Source organism: Lepisosteus platostomus, chromosome 3 (genome assembly GCF_059453375.1).
Source record: "Lepisosteus platostomus isolate fLepPlt1 chromosome 3, fLepPlt1.hap1, whole genome shotgun sequence".
Taxonomy (NCBI): Eukaryota; Metazoa; Chordata; class Actinopteri; order Semionotiformes; family Lepisosteidae; genus Lepisosteus; species Lepisosteus platostomus.
Window position 1 is genome coordinate 53,364,581 of NC_142613.1, and position 17,540 is coordinate 53,382,120.

The window sequence follows — 17,540 nt, forward strand, 5'->3', positions numbered from 1 at the left end:
TATGAATATTTCTAATATTATTAGTAATTTTATTACCCGTGTTTAATAAATTAAGAGAATTATAGACCAAATAAAAAAGTAATAAAAATCCATGCTAGTGTTTTCGGTATTATTGTTCTCACAAATAAGGAACACGTAGAGGTTAATTCCACGCTGAAAACCAAAAATAATCAGTAATAATGTACACAAATATAACCTTAAACGTTACTTATTTAAAAGTCTTCTGATGTGGAACCTTTCTTGATTAGTCTCTACTGTCCCCAAAGCGGAAGGAAATATTTTGCATTTGTACCAAGAAGCATGGCGGAAGAAGTAAATGTAACACGAACACTAGAGCAGCAGCGTGAGCTTACTGAAATTGAAATGAGTGAGAAAGAAGAAAGAGAACAGCCCGATAGGGTTATTTTGGAGACGAAGGGAGGAGAAGGGACGAATGAAACCCACGCACTGGAAGATCCGTTTAAGAAACCTGACGTTTTCAAGGCGCCTTCCTTGCCTGTAAAGAAACCCGGAGCAGCTGCCCCGGTGTCCACTGTTGATGAAGAACCCGTTGTGGAAAACAGTGTGAAGTCTGTAATACCCGAAGCCACGCACACAGGTAAAGAAGGCTTGGAATCAGAAGGGGACTGCGGTACATCTGGTGATGGCATTTTAGAAAACGGCAGCGACACGACAAACGACTGCAGCCAGACGACCTCTCCGACAACCGCGAAACCCGTAAAGGATAACGCAGCCAGCGCAACTGTACGAGGTCTTGCAAGTGCGCAGGTCCTCAAAGCCAAACTCCCATCCAAAGTATCGGACGTGAAGTTTAAACCCTGCCCTCCTTTGCCATACACCGAGCCGCCCTGGGGCGGTCTGGCAGAGACATCTTACTACTTTGAAATTCTGAAAAATGGCACCATCCTTGACACGGTACCGCTCACCGAGAGCAGCTTCTTCGTGTTTGGTCGGTTACCAAACTGTGATGTGTCCCTGGAACATCCCTCCATCTCTCGCTACCACGCCGTGGTCCAGTACCGGCGGCGCGCTGGAGAGGAGGGCGTGATCGGGGAAGAGAAGGGCTTCTATGCTTTCGACCTGAGTAGTACACATGGCACCTTCGTCAACAAGAACAAGATTCCGCCCAAGACCTACATCAGGCTAAGAGTGGGCCATGTGCTCAAGTTTGGGGGCAGCACCAGGCTGTTCATCCTGCAGGTAAGCCTGCAGACACACGAGAGTGTCTGATTTCCTTTAAATCTCTTGCAGAGTTAGATTATTCAAAGGTGTTGCACTCTGTGGTCTTCCATGCACAGTAAATGCTTAAATGAACTTCGGCTTCAACAACCTGGCTGATTAGTTTGATCCAGGCTCCCTGAACCCAAACTATAACTGTAACTTGGATATAGATTAAGTGTTTAATCAGGATTTTAAACTAAATGCCCTTTAATTGCATTTTCAAGTGATGGAGAATCAAGTTCCTAAATCCTTGTTAAATGTTGACTTTGCAAATAGGGAAGTTGTTAGACATAACATCAATGTGGTTCAGGTGGGTAGCTGCGTCAGCATGCTAAGGCTGCAAAGGAACAAGTAATAGGTTTATTAAATCAATGTGTCACACTTTTCATGGTAATTATGAAACACATAAGCACTCACGTACAGTCCAGTGTGAATGCGATACTGCTTCTTTCCACCTACAGTTTCTGTAGACTATAATAATAATAATAATAATAAACTTTATTTTATATAGCGCCTTTAAAGGTGGCTTCTCAAAGTGCTTTACAGGATGACAATAACAATAAATAAGAAGACTACAACAATAAATAAGAAAATTTCACAAGACAGGACACAATTATAATTACAACAATACAACAATAACAATAGAGGAGACCGTGGAAGATGGTATTAAGAAGAGCAGAGGGGTGAAGAATGGAACCAGTTAAGTAAAGGCTTTTCTGAAGAAGAAGGTTTTGAGTCTGGATTTGAAGGAGTTTAGTGAAGGTGACTCTCTAATATCCTTGGGCAAAGAGTTCCAGAGCTTGGGGGCATAGCAGGAGAAGGCCCTGTCGCCCATACTATGTACGAAAACCCTCAGTGACCTCTTTCAAATGTTGCTTTATGTATCATTTAGATAGGTACCCTTTCTGAATTCATATCTTAATAAATAAAGCATGGCAATGAATAAAGATGGGCTTTTGTTGTTTTGTTTATTCAGGTTTTTTTCTTGGTACCAAGAGCACCTGTAGTGTCGTCCATCACAAACGATTTTCAAAAGGCTACAGCTGCTCAAATGATGAAATCATTTAGCTTTTGGAATGTTTTGAATTGATTAAAAGACAGTTTTTGGTTAAGACTCGGTCCTGTTTGTTAAGCCAGGCTGATGTCCATTTGCACGCAGATTGGGAGCCCGTGCCCTGGTCTCCTGTAAGGCGGTTTTTGAAGGAGACCTAGTCCCCTGCCTTCCTCGGGGGAGAACTGACCGTTTGTCTCCCGTCCTAGGGCCCAGAGTGTGACGCGGAAGCTGAGTCGGAGCTGTCCGTCACGGAGCTGAGGGAGCGCAGCCAGAGGCAGCGGGAGGATCTGGAGAAGCGGATGATGGGAGACGGCTCGGACGAGGAAAGGGAGGGAGAGGGAGAGGAAGAAGGGGAGAGCAGCACCAGCGGGAGCTGTGCCAGTGAAGAGGGGAGCTGCACCTGGGGAATAGGTGAGCCACTGGAACACGCAGCACAGCCCCAGTGGGACCTGCTGAGTCTGGTTCTTGGCCAGTGCTCTTACTATGGCACAGGAACAAGAGTCCTCCTGCCTTCTACCTTACTGATGGCCCACTAGTTAACAGCGTTTCATGATTTGCTAAGCACACACAAACACTGGGCTTGAAAATTAATTTCCACTGGTCCAGTAGTAAATATCCAGGAAAATCAAAATTGTCTGTGTATGTTTACACAAACTGAGAGGTTAGGCAGGGAATCATTAATACCACTGAAGCCTTACACAGTCGGTGATTTCAGCTCAGTTCTGCTGTTTGCTGACACACTATTAAACATTCATGGGATTCTTGTATTTTACTATAAGCTGCTTCATTCAGGGAAGTTTCTAACTTAGCGTTAGTTTTACTGCCCGAGAAAGGTGTCATCAGCCACAATCTTGGGGGGCATAAATCCTGGAATCAGGAAAACAAAGCAGGTTCAGAACGAAGAATAGCAGCTGTCCTCATTACTAAATAAGGGTTAATACATTGATTTCAGATATGCATGACTTTCAAGAAACTCAGAAGTCTTCTTTCTGGGTCAGCAGGGCTTCTCTTAATCGACCTCCTTTCACGTTTTTTTTTTTTCTGTGAAGGCTGTTTGAAGTCCATTTTCTGTCTCACCTCTGTCTCTTTTTTGTTCTCTCCGTTTGTTCTCCCCCCAGGGGAAGATGCGCTTCCAGAGGAGGATGAGAATGCCGAGAATCCCTTCGCCAGTGAGTTCCAGGAGGACCCAGAGGCCCTTTACTTGAAGGACCCCAAGAAGGCTCTGCAGGGGTTCTTCGACAGGGAAGGTAGGGGAGTAGGTGCTCTTCGCTCAGTCCATGGACATTAGCGCTCTAACACATCCACACTCCAGGAATATCAGTACCTCGTCCCCCGCCATTAAACTGAAATCACCTGGTTGCTTATTATTTCTTTGGAAAGTGTGGGCCAGAATTGACATAGTCTGTATGTGCAAGTCTTGTGCAAAAAAAAAAAGGTTTACCAAGTGACGCCTTGTGTGGGACATAGTGAGTGTAGTTATACATTTATATTTATTAAACATTCCCACACCTGAAGAAGGCTCCACGGCCGAAACGTTGTGTTTTTTCTCTCTTCTTTTTTTCAGCATGGAATAAACCTATTACTTGTTCATTTATATTTATATCTATATCTATATTTACATCTATATTTATATTCAGATGTGTGATACGATTTTTCTGCGAACTGTTCTGTTATAGTTTGTTCTTTGTGTGTCCTGGACTGTGAGTAACTCTTTTAGTGCACCCCTCACTGTACTGATTGTATTGTATGTATCGTACTATTATTATTATTGTATCATTCGTTACACTGTGGCTGTGTTGTCTGTGTTAAGCTGCTGTTGCACTGCAATTTCCCTCACGGGATCAATAAAGTATCTACACATTCTAGCATGTTGTTAATGGTCTTGACATGTATAGCCTTGGTAATTATTTATTATGCGAGTCTAGTAGATGGGCTGGGAGCAAACCGAAGGCTGAGCTTTGCATGGTGATTTCAGGCGAGGAGCTGGAGTACGAGTATGATGACAAGGGCCGCAGCACATGGGTCTGCAGAGTCAGGTAAGGCTGCCCACCTCCTTATTTCTCACACCCATCCTATCCAAGTACTGTCCTGCAGCTGCAAGAGACAAAGATCTCCCTGATCTGCTGTGCAGAGTGGCTGCTCTGTGTTGCCCAAGTGGGGCTGCTGGTGCAGAGCGGAGGCTGTGCGTCTCAGATGGGGCTGCTAGTACAAAATGGCTGCTGTGTGTCTCTCAGATGAGGCTCACTGGTAAGACAAGACTTAATGTACAAACCCTCTTTCATCACCCTTCTGTTACTGTGTTTCTCTGTAACTAGTTGCTTGATTAGTGAATCAACTAGGTCACAAGTCACCCAGTTTGCAGGAAAAGACTTAATGATCTTTAATTTTTTTTTCTTTGTCATGTTTGTGGAATTATTTCTTACTTTAATTATTAATTATTGTTTCTTTGACGTGGGCTAGGTGTTTCTCTCCTGAGATAAGTTGTTTTTTTTATCACATATGTCCATCTGGAAAAGAAGAATGTTTCTAGTTGAATTCTGTCAGAGAAATTAAACTGACTTCTCAGTGTGTTGAAATGCTAGTTGTCTTTTCTCGAATATTTTAGAAATGTTGACAACCCAACCCAGGGCCTTGTGCTTTGTGAACTCAGTGTGGTAATACTGAACTGACAGCCGCCATGTGCTGTGCCCAGGTTACCAGTGGACGACGCGGTGGGCAGACAGCTGGTGGCAGAGGTAACCCACACGGGGAAGAAGAAGGAGGCAGCCATACAGTGTGCCCTGGAGGCCTGCCGTATCCTGGAGGCTCGTGGGCTTCTGCGCCAGGAGGCAGGTGGGCACGCTGAGTCATGTCCACGCTACAGTGGGGTGTGTTGGGGGGGGGGGTCTGGAACAAGCTGCCCAGCTGTGTAGGTGAAGCCTCTACACTAGGATTCCTTCAGGTAACAGCTGGACGAGATCTTCCAGTCAGGGCAGGAGGCACTTTTTACACAAAGGGTGGTGGGAGTGTGGAACAAGCTAGCCAGCTATGTTGCCGAAACCTACACCCTGACTTCTTTCAAGAAGCAGCTGGATAAGAACCTTGGATCAATTAGCTACCAAACAGGCTAGATAGACAAACAGCCTCCTCTCGTTTGTTACCTTTTCAGGTCCTTATTGTTTTTGCTCTGTGTTTGATCTTAACTGCACTGTTCTTGCAATCATGCATCTCTGGCTTTCCCAAGCAACTGTTCGCAACGCATGAGGACTTACTGCTGCACAACTGTGCCCTCTGGTGGCCTGTGAGTCTCCTGATTTTCCTTCACTCTGAGTACAGTCGTACCCAAGCACAGTATATATTTTGTGGAACAACATATAACAAATCATTTTTCCCCTTGTAAGGGTTAATGTAAAAGAGGGGCTTAGGTCGTGGGCCTCGGAATTGCATTCTTCACACTCAAACAAGAGGTGGTCCATTTATTCTTACAATAAGTGGGGACAGCATGATAAAAGTTATCATTTCCCTTGTTTCTTCACACAAAATGTTGAATGTAGTACTTACACTTCTGCTTATGTACACTGCATAATCCTAGTATAGTGTGGTAATACACATAACACACAGTGCATTAGAGTGTTAAAATGAAAGTACAACACTGTGTTTACAGTGAGATGTAAAGTAGATCTGTGAGTTTGTTGTCTTTACTGAATTCTCCCTTATCACTTGAAGACCGGGGCCACGTATTTGCAAATCAACAAAGAAAGAATCACTGTAAATCCTAGGTACACTTGCACGTGCATGTCTGGCCTGCTCTGGGTTACCATATTAAACACAGCAGTAATGCCACCTGAATCTGTGGGAACATCACCTTCTGATTGCTACAGCATTACAGGTGAAATTACAGGGCTTTTATGTAACATCTTGGAGCTGTGGTGGCTCGGACGGCAAGGGTGTCTTGCCCCTGCCTGGAAGGTCCCGGGTTCAATCCCAGGTAGGGGCAATCAATGTAGTTTGCTCTAATTCCTTCCAGATGGTTCCCAGGTCCACTCAGCCTGCTTTCCAAATGAGTACTGGGGGTTAATCCTTCTGGGGGTAATAGGCCGGCCGGAGTGTGCTGCTGACCACATCACCTCCACTTCCAGTGTCGGATGGTTGAAGAAAATGGTGGCCCTTGCCCCCCCCTCCCCCACGGGCCTTTAAGGCGTGAAAAGGGGACCTAACCTACCCACCTTATGTAACATCTCGTTTCTTTCTGTCGGCCAGTGTCTCGCAAAAGGAGGAAGAAGAACTGGGAGGAGGAGGATTTCTACGACAGTGATGATGATGCCTTCCTGGATCGCACCGGAGCCGTGGAGAAGAAGAGGAAGGATCGCATGATGAAGGCTGGCAGGATCCAGGAGAAACCTGAGACCTATGACTCCCTGGTGAGGAGAGAGAAGACCTGGGGTCTTGGAAACAAGTCAATTATTACAACTTGGACCGGTGTTGCACTGGGCTGTAATTGTTAGGAATTCTTTCCATCAGTAGCAGAATATAATTCAAGTAAATAATTGATCCAGCAATCCTGACCATTTAAATCTGAGAACAGGGGGTCACGTCTTTACACAAAGGGTGATGGGAGTGTGGAACACGCCACCCAGTAATGTTGTAGAAGCTGGTTCCCTGGCATCTTTCAAGAAATAGCTGGATTAGATCCTTCGATGAATTTAGATACTAGCAGACAAACGAGTCAGATGAGCTGAATGGCCTCCTCCCAATTGAGACCTTTCGGATGTTATGACCTAACTGATCCATAGCAAATAACCCCCAACAGTTTCATTTCTCACCTATTTATTGCTTGTTGTATACAGTGTATATATATTCCTTTGTAAATCTAGGTTTTTTAGCAAGTAAACAAAGCTTTTTGTTTTCCCAGCTAGCCATCTGTGATTCGGCTGAAAACAGAGTTGAGTGTTTTACATGTCATGTACATTTACATGATAAATATCCGTACCTTCTTTGAGAAATGGCCTGCAGTTTTGCTTGCTGTTTCTAAAAGGGCAGTTCACCACGTCTAATCCCTGCATTAGAAATATGTAATAATCTTTGTTTTATATAGGTTACAGGTCTCTAATCTCAGCCGTCTAATAATCTTTATTTTATGTAGTTTACAGGTATCTAATCCCAGCCTTGCACCTAAGTGGGCCTGGGTGATTGTGAACTTTCATGTGGTTTCTTTAAATAACACTTTTTGAAACGAATGCACTTTCAGGTGGTCAAGCTGGAAGATGTGGAGAGAGAGCTGGCTGAAACCGAGCAGAAGCTCAGCAGTTCCGGAAAGAGTGAGTCAACACCACCTGGGTTTCACGTCTCCTCATGCAGCACGGCGCTTGCTGGCTCTCCACCGCGGGCACTGGGCACTCTGCTGCACCGTGGAGAAGCCATCCCGATTAAAGCAACAAGATTTTCCTTGAACTAAAGCTCCCAAAGCATGGTTTGCATGCCCAAAGTCAGACCTGATTTTCTATCATTTTCAGCAACTACTTCTTAATAGTTATAGTTTCACCTGCGTGAACTGGAGCAGTTTTAGAATGAGGATTTAACCTTGACCTACAAAAAACCTTATTTCATTAGGGTTTGTCTCAGTTGTTTCTGTGTGTGTAATCTCATACGATTATGTACTCGTAATGAACAATTCTACTAATGGATTTGATTTGCATAGCTGATATAACATCTTGTTCCTTTTTTGTTCTTTCACTTGGCCTTTACAGTACAGTCACAGTAGGTGTTACCGCAGGGCGGCAGTTTTAAACGAAAAGTGCTTTGATGTGTTTCTCACCTGGCGCCTGAGTGACCTCTGCCCTGTCCCTCCCAGGCTCTGACCCCTCGTCCTCGGAGGACCCCCTGGACGCCTTCATGTGTGAGGTGCGGAGCGGGGCTGCCCTGGACAGCATGGCACGCAAGAAGCTGCACGTCCGCATCGCCGAGCTGCGCAGGGAAAGGCAGCGTCTCCAGAAACTCGTGGAGATCACGCGCCCCGCACAGCTACCAGCACTGCAGCCCACGTGAGAACGGGGTACATTTGGGGTTCTGTCCTGAAGAGCTGCTGAAACCCTGCTTCTCTTGTCTCAGGGTTCTGTCCTTCTCTTATTCACACTGGGTTTCTGGACTATTAAGTAAAAGCTGTATGAGATACTTCAGTTAAGGAATGTGTGTGTTTTATTGATTATCCTGTGTGTTGTAATGTTATTCTGATTGATCATCAGAAAATCTATAATGGTGGAATACTTTAAATGAAACTATGAAAAAAGATTAGTTGGGATGAATAAATTCTGCGGTTCTGATTCTCTTCATAATTTATCCCCACAAGAATCAAGTCAGTGCTAACTGCTGAGGTCTTATTGGTTTAAATTGTTATATTGTGTCAAGTGATATCTAATGACTTTATTGCACTTTACAGTTACTTGACAGATCAGTTAAGGAGTGGAAATTCCTCTAGCATTAGGCTATGATCAAATGTAGCAGAGTCATAAAATTGGCCACTGTAATACTGCCCTTGTGTTCTGGTAATCTGTCCGTCTCCAGGTCCTCAGCCAAGCTGCAGGACAGGAGCTGCACAGTGAGCAGACCAACAAGAAACATGCAGGAGCTGGTCCTGTTGAACTTCTGGCCTGCAGTTGCTAGGGCATTTTTTTCGTCCAGTGGCTCCCAGTTCCACTGGGTAGCGAGGAGCCGCTGCAAAATGACGCAGAACAACATCTGCAAATTAAATTCTTGTTTCTGTGCATCTCCACCTGTTCTCCCCAGGGGTGGCAGCCAGCCCACGGAGACAGAGAAGCCCAGGAAGCTCTGCTTGCCCATGTTTGGTGCCATGAAAGGAGGCAGCAAGTTCAGGCTGAAGACTGGCACTATAGGGGTGAGTAAAGGGCACCAGAGCAGGGCAGGTGGTAGAGATGCACTGTCAAATCCCAGCCGCTGTCTGTCACCTTGTGCTGGTTTCTTTAATGCCTGCTGTGCTTTCGTTCCCTCTTCCTCAATAGTGCTTGCCCCCGAAACGCACAGACTTGCCCCCCGAGCTCCTGAACATGAAGGAGATGCCACCAGGGCAGGAGGAAGAGGAGGAGGAGGAAGAAGAAGAAATGCCTGCATCGCAGTTGAAGGACAAGGCATCGGACAGGCTGGGGCCAGAGGAAGCTGGCATGTCCTTTCAGGAAGAGGAGCCATCCGAGACGCACAGCTCTTGGGATTCTGAGGGTGAGGATTGAAACTGTAGGGCCCAGAGAGCAGCTGATGCACAAAACATGTGCAAACTGGCTGTAACAACAGTAAAAGAGAGGGAGGCTATGGTTCCCAGGGTGTGTAACTGAATAAGACAGAGGTAATTCAGACTACAAATGAGCCAGAGACTCTTAAGACTTTACTCTGGGCTTTGTTACTGCTTTTTAATTTGTTAGAGATTCAATACCGATTCCTAGTGATTGTATTGATCATTTGCTACTGATCTTTATGCCACTGTTATTATGCCTTATGAACAAAAGCAAACTGCTTGGTAACATAAGGTAACACAGTCAGTATTACGAAAATAAAAACTTAAAGAATAAAAAAACTCTGAATTGGATTCATCTGGGAGTTCAGATCACCAGAGGTCTCAATGATTGTTCTTCTCGTCTTCATGTTGACTGACACAGCACTTGTACCCAGTTCAGACAGCAGGTGGCAGCAGACTGCTGAGTGGCGAGCTGCCTGGGGGATTGAATTGAATTAACCTTTATTGCCCCTAAAGAGAATTTGGATGCAGGGAGAGCTCAGGACAGCGTCATCAGCATTTAAAGTAGTGCTGCTTACCTCATGTAAAGATAAACAAAATTACATATTAGCCTCTCTAGGTCTTTTTATTTTTTGTGGATTTAGTGATTCACTTTCCTAAGAAATGTCACGCAAGCTTTAAATGCTTAAAATTGATAGTTAAAATGTTGGCTTACCTTGTATTTATGGGAAATTTACTTTGCCTCGTGTTCTCTGTGTTGTAAAAGAAAATGAAATCGGCCTCCGCTGCCGAGGAGGCGGCTGAGCTCTCTGGAGGTTGAGTAGCCCTGTGATCCCCAGCAGGCAGGCTGCTGACTCCATGTCTCTGTGTTCAGGGAGGCCCCCGGCTGCTGCCCGGCTGGAGTCCGATACAGGGGATGGAGAGATGAGACCCCCTGGCCCTGAAGCCCCCAGTACTGCCTCCACACCCCAAGGTACCTGTCTCCCACCCAGAGCCCCTGTTGGCTTAGCCTGGGCCCTGTTCTCTCAGTCTGGCCCTCAGCCCCTCCTTCCTGATACCGACTGGCTTCAGACAGTAACGTGCCCCTGGCCTGGTCATTTGAGTTTTACACCCGCACCACGTAATGGTTCGCTGTCTTTTACATAGTTTCTCATCCTTCAGCAAGCTGAATAGAATTAGATAGGAGGGACAGTGATAATCTTACTTGATCACTAAAGCAATTATAGTAATGACAGTAAAGAAAAAATATTGTACAAGTGGGGTAAAGTATATCTTTGTGGTTTACAGGTTCTCAGAGGGTTTTTCTAGTATAGGGAAACCTACTATTTTAGAAAACAAAATAATTTAAACTATCAATATATGACTGAAGCCAGTTAATAAAAGGTTTTCAAATGAAGATTACACAGAAGAGCATGTAGGACTAAGAACAGAAGGCACTTCTTTACTCAGAGGGTGGTGGATGTGTGGAATAAAATTCCAAGCCATGTGTTTGAAGCTAATGCCTTGATTTCTTTCAGATGAGATCATCGGATCAATTAGCTACTAATGACCAAATAGAATATATTAGCCAATAGCCTCCTCTCATTTGTAACCATTCATATGCTCTTCTGAATCTCTAGATTTCCTGTTTCTTCTAGTCTGTATGAACACAGATCTGTGTTAGCAAGAATTGTACCATAAAATAACAGTTACATTTTCTCTGGACAAGGTGGTCTGCAGTATGGGTAGTTAAGGGAGCTGTGTACAGTGAGGCTGTGAAGATCAGGTGATCTGTGGAGTGAGATGCTGGTGACTGAAGAGTTGTTGAAACTATGGACAAGGAGGCTGTGGAGAAGAAGTAGTGGAGTGAGATTATGTCAAGGAAACAGTGGCAGGAATGATGTGAAGATCAAGTGGTCATTGAAGTGAGATGAAGGATGATTTGGAGGGTTAAGGACACTGGATAAGGAGTCTGTGGAGATCAGGTGGTTAGTGGAGTGAGATGATGGTGATTTGGAGGGTTAAGGACACTGGATAAGGAGGCAGTGGAAATCAGGTGAGTTGTGGGGTGGGGTGATGGTGATTGTGGGTAATTAAGGGAGCTTTGATCAAGGAGGCAGTGGAGATCAGGTGGTCTGTGGTGATGGGTGGGTCTGGGTAAAAGGTTCCATTTGAGTGGTCATACTGTAAATTACCCTCTTGTGATGTGTGTGTATATATAAGCTCCTTGGCCTGAGAACAGTGCTGTCCCCCCATGTGCAGGGCCTGTGCGGACTGGCGATGCGAAAGCAGCAGAAGCAAGTCCCAAGAAGAAGAAGAAGATGTGTGGTCCCAGCAGGGTGAGTTCCTGCATCACCTCAAGAGTAGCTTCATTATCCTATCATATCCATAGTGAGACGCTGCCCTGATTCCTGGTGAATCATCACCCAATGTTTTGATTAGATATTTTTTTGACTGGAGCCTTTTGGACAATACAAGGCTAGTGACTTGAGCACTATGAGAGTACAGGTTTGTTATCCTTAACTAAAAGAAACATCTCTGTAGTGGGGTATTTGTAATTGGTTGTGAAAATGATATTAGAGAGATAGGGGCTCTCTGGACACAACCATACAAACTCCTCTCAGAACCCCAGCTGCCCTGTTACAGTCTCCTGATACAGGGTTCCCACGGTCATGCAAATCCTGGAAAAGTTGTGGAAAATGACATTTCATTTTCCGGACCTGGAAAAGTTTGGAAAATGATAAAAATATCCATTAAGTTCTGGAAAAGTCATGGATTTTTTTTAATTGACCCAAAATTATCATGGCTGTATCATATTATTTTGTTCATAAGTTAGCAAACTTTTAAAAAGAGGTCGCGGCGTTGCCGTTGCTGACATCACACGTTATAGAGCCGCTTCAGATCCTCTCGGGGCAATTTTATAGTGAGCCGTAAGCTAGTCTAGTGCCCATGTCAAAACGCCGGGTAAATGTGTTTTCAGCATCCTCTGGTTAGCAGATGGAAAAATCCAAGCTATGGCTCCAAAAAGATGTAGACCCAGGACGTGCGAGATGTAAATTATACAGGAAAAGAAGTTATGGGAAAAGTCCTGGAAAAGTTTTGGAATTTTGTTGGTAAAAATGAGTGGGAACCCTGTTGATAATACTGCTCTCTCTTACCTGCTGCTGACCATTGTTCTTCCTCTGTCTCCCCAGCCGCCCGCTGGCCTCCTCTCGGCCCGGTATCCCGAAGATGACCCCGACTACTGTGTGTGGGTCCCGCCTGCAGGTACACCCGTCCTGGCAGGCTCTTGTCACAGCCCTGGGGGAGTCGGGGTTGCGGACTGCTAGGCCGTCAACACGGAAAAAATGCTAATTCATGTACCATTAAGAAGCAGAATTAGTTCAGAGACGTCGCTGCTAGCTCTGGTGCCCCAGAGTACACTCTCCAGAGGTCGTGCCTCAGAGGTTATGTTTGGGAAAATCAATGTGTGCTTAGTCATACTGGAAACACACGAAGCCCAGAGATCTCATGCCATCTAGATTCCTGATTGTTTTGTAGAGTAGCTGTTCAACTGAGAGCATCTGGACACAGATCTGAACAGTCCAAGAATACAGAGACCATTTACCAGTATTGAATCAGTATTAGTATCAGTATTGATAGCTTAAGTCATTATGGGATTACAGGTGACAGGCTAGAATCTCTCACAGTTCACAGTGCTTCTATATAGAGAGCTCTGCATGTCATCAGTGCAGAGCAGCCTCACAATCTTCAGGACTCTTGTTTTTTCCTTTGAATTGAGTTTGCATGTTCTGCCCCATTCCCATGCAGGTTTTCTCCAGGTGCTCTAGTTTCCCCCCCCCTCCCTCTAGACATGCTGCCTGGGTTAATTGACATCTCTAATTGACATAGAGGGCTATTGACACCCCATCCAATCACCCAAGCTCTGTATGCTTCTGAGATGGGACCCCTGATCATAAGCAGGTTTGCCGATGATGGGTGGAAGGTTTATTTTTTTAACCTTGATATTATTAAAGCACTAATAATGTGGGTATGATAATCCACAAGCACTGTTTATGCGGTGTAAATGACACATTGACTAGACACTGGTCTTCTGTAATTTCACATGTTCCCAGGCAGCATTTGAGATCTGAGCTAGCCCCTTTCAGAGTCAGTCACAGTGACAGAAACTTGTGCAAATATGCTCCAGCAAAGGTAAAGATTTACATACAGGTCGTGGACAGAAAATGGAAACACCAATGTAAAATCACTTAATAGGGTGTTGTACAGCCTGTATGTACCATGCAGTAGTCTGAAATCTAATAGAAATGGAGATGGAAAACACTATCATAAAAGCACAATGGGGCTCAGACATGGTGACTGAGAAGACCCTGATAAATGGCTAACATCTGTGTCAGGCTCAACATATGGTGAACACATGTGCTCTGTGGATAGGGACAGTGTCATCCTGGATGAAACCCTTCCTGGCAGGAAAGAAACGCTGCAGAATGGGATGAACCCTGAGATGATCCCTCAGTACCATCATTAGCGATTAGCAGACCTTCTCTTCAAAGGGAACGAGTGCACCCAAACCTTGCCAGTAAAAGCAATGGATCCAGAGCCCTTGACTGCTAGAACTGGCACTCAGAGCTGTAGGCACTAGGTTGGCGCCACACATGCACTCGTCCAATTGTTGAGGACATGGTGAAGGATGATTCATCTGATCTCATCACATTTCTCCACCACCTGTGCTCTTTGCACTACTGGACTCTCAAACATGCATTTCCAGGGGAGATGAGCAGAATGAGCTGCAGCCTGACTACGGTGGAGGTCTGATGACAGTTTATAATGAAACAGTCTGCTCATGCCCGTGGTGGAAATTGGCAGTAAAATGACGTGCAGTTGCTTGTTTGCTTTGCCTTGGTCTTTGAATTAATGCACAGCTATCACGATCCTATCCTGCAGTGTGCACTTCCACCCCCAGTTTTCCTCTGCTTGATGACTTTCCCTCGGAGCTGCGTGCTGACATCGCCTTTGACACAGCTGCTCATAAAACATCAGCAGGTTGAGATGTCCTGCTCAATTAAACATACCCCAGCTAGGCCTGTCCAGCATGTTTGTACATGACCTTAAGCATGCTAAGATGCAGTTTGCTTAAAGAGTTGCAAGTCTCGCCTGTGTGGAAGCCCTTGCTTTCTTTAAATTTGGTGTTCCTCATTTATCCAGGTGTTCCCATTTTTTCTGTCCACTGCCTCTGGTGCACACAAGCGTCTGGTTCACATTTTCTGTTCCATTTCAGGCAGCATGGCCTGATCTGGTCGGGGTTTTTGTTTTACTTCTTTTTTTGAGAAATTGAAAGAGCTAACAGTTGGCAGAGATGCAGAGGGAGATTTTTTTAAGATGGAATTTGAGTCAGGGACTTTTGGGTCTTCATGTTTCCTGGAAGAAAAAATGTTTTCCAGTGATACTCATGTCTTAAGAGGGTAAAAGGCTGTAGGCCATGTTTATTCTTAATAACATGTTAATTTGGTTACTGATCTGATTCCGAGTTTTAACTCAGTATGGCCAATGCAAAGACAAACAGGGAGAGCAAGTGTTGCTTGTGTGACAGGGCTCGGGGCAGATCTTCTGGTGCGGCGGTGCTCACCGATGTCTAGGGAGTGGCGCTGTGCCCTCAAGTGTTCATCGAGTCCCAGCAGGGCCAGAACAGAGCTACACTTGTCACACTAGCTCGGCTAAGGTAGACAACCCTGCCAAAGTGAGGAGGAGGCCACGCAGGAATTCTTTTGCATATGGTTCAGAATGAAATCCCCAGGGAAGCGCTGATTTGTGTGTCTCCTCCCACTGGTTTCGCCTCTCTGAGGACAGGTAGGTGCTCTCTACACTTGCACTGGCTAACCACAGTTTCCTTTGTGTCCCAACAGGTCAGACAGGGGACGGCCGGACTCATCTTAATGAGAAGTATGGGTACTGAAGTCAGAAGTCGGACACCCACACAAGAGGGACTTGTTCTTTCAGGGACCTGGCGCCAAGCAACAAAAGCCCTGGCTCACAATTTTTCTTCTTTCTCCCTCCATCACTACATTTTCCCTGATCTTGCAAAACTGCCACCTCGTTAAACACTGCACAGGAGAAAAGGGACTGAGAGTCTTCCTCGCACAGGAACGTACTGCTAGACCTGTCACAGCACAGCAGGGTGTCTCGCTGGCCCTCATGCCTTCAGAGCCAGAGGTAACGAACCTGTCAGCATGTTAGTGTGGACTCGCAGATATCACAAGTCATCACCTAGCCCTGGGTGACCTTTGACCTCCATTTAATGTGCTTCAGAATGTCAGTTTTCTCATTTTGCAGAAAGAGTGAAACAAATCATTAGGCTGTTTCATTTGAACCATTTTTGGTTTCTGAATTATCGTTTGGACTGGAAGATGTAAGTGTGCACTACCTTCAGAACTGTTCTCTGCATCTTTAGGTGTTTTTTATTGCAAATGTTCACAAGTGTACAATACAAGCTTGTTTTCCTGGATCTTAACTCTCTGACAGACTGGAGGGAATTATGTCCTCAAGCTATTGAGAACAGGAATAGTTTTTCACCCAACCTTGCTCCAACCACCCTGTAAATAACGTGAAGTCTCATGCTTAATATTAGAAGTCAATCTTATCTCTGTATATTTTGATATTGCTGTTTATATAATAAATATTATACTGTATATAATGCTGCCATTTTCATCTCGTTAATATACTGTATGTAATACTACAGATAAGAAATGTCTGTTCGAAACTTCATTTCAGTTTCAAACTGTAGAAAGCTTGTATATAATTTAATTTTAGATACCATAGGTACAGTTCATGTACTGTATAATATGATTGAATTGAATTGAATATAATTCTTGATATTAAATCATAAACACAATTGCATAGATGCATGTTTTCAAATAGAATTTGAAAGCAGAAACTACTTAACACATCCTCTTAACTTATTACACACACTCCATCTTTGATGATGTATACACCTATTTATGTGTACTATATATACCAACCATGGTCTTGCACTCAGATGCCCAATTCCAATGGCAGATCTCCACCAGCCACGCTTTTGACTCGTTTCTTTACACGCCACTGATGCCTGTGTGCCGCTTTAGTTGTGTGCCGACTGTATTCAGTGCTACAATCTGCACCGGCAGCGTGTGCAGCGCAGCAGCAGGGCAGTAAAGCAGGAGGCTCCACATCCTGTTTCTCAGGTCTATTTTTCTGCACATTACATGGAGCATAAAAATCCCATTATTAAACTTTGTAATACAAAGTCAGTGTTTAATTTCCTTTATCCCATCCCAGTAGGGTGTTCCAAAGGCCCTCTTGCCTCCTGGACATTATGGGATGCTTGCAGGGATGCAGTCATTGTGTTTGACCAGTTGGTGAGGTCAGGGGCGAGGAGACACTTGAGGTATCAAGCATGATTATGTCCCTGATCCTGCTTGCTTGCAGTGAAATGTTTATTCCACAGATGGACAACATGAAACATGCTGTTGAGGTGGAGAAGAAGATAGCGCTCTAGTGCTCCCCTCAGTCCTTCATACAGCAACACCACAAAAAAGATCTTGTCTGGATGACTTTCTTCTGTCACCGGTGCATGGCAAGAATAAACTATGTGGCAGTAATATAATGCAATTTAAATGTAATCTGGGGCAGCACAGTGGTGCAATGATTAGTATTGCTGCCTTGCTGTGCTGGGGCCCTGGGTTCAATTCCTGGGGTACTGTCTGCATGGAGTTGGCATGTTCTCCCTGTGTTCACACGAGGGATCGGCTGAGCCCCCTGCTCCATCCCACATAAATAGATGACCAAACCAGAAAGGATTAGAGACAACTGGAAGAAGACATTCACATCAGCCTCTGTCCCAGACCCCACAACACAGTCCCCAGTCCGAAGGCTCCAGCTCCTCGACTGCTTCGCCAGTCTTCAGCCTGAAAACTGGCTGTGCTATCATGGTATCAGCTGTGTATTTAGAGTGCAGGCTACTGGCTCAACCAACACAGTCACAGGGATTTAGACTGAAGCCTCACAGCTACCTACACACCCCACTGCTAC

General features: G+C 44.9%; 1 protein-coding gene across 1 annotated transcript; it reads left to right on the plus strand.

Moving 5' to 3' along the window:
• Nucleotides 1-268: 268 nt before the first annotated feature.
• Nucleotides 269-16,167, plus strand: slc4a1ap (solute carrier family 4 member 1 adaptor protein). Its single transcript, XM_088626046.1, has 14 exons — nucleotides 269-1,200; nucleotides 2,482-2,686; nucleotides 3,394-3,522; nucleotides 4,251-4,311; nucleotides 4,968-5,107; nucleotides 6,515-6,675; nucleotides 7,503-7,572; nucleotides 8,106-8,295; nucleotides 9,038-9,146; nucleotides 9,271-9,484; nucleotides 10,372-10,470; nucleotides 11,739-11,815; nucleotides 12,671-12,743; nucleotides 15,380-16,167. Exons 1-14 carry the CDS (start codon nucleotides 301-303, stop codon nucleotides 15,427-15,429), a joined length of 2,478 nt encoding a protein of 825 aa, XP_088482172.1. The 5' UTR covers nucleotides 269-300; the 3' UTR covers nucleotides 15,430-16,167.
• The last annotated feature ends 1,373 nt before the right edge of the window (nucleotides 16,168-17,540 follow it).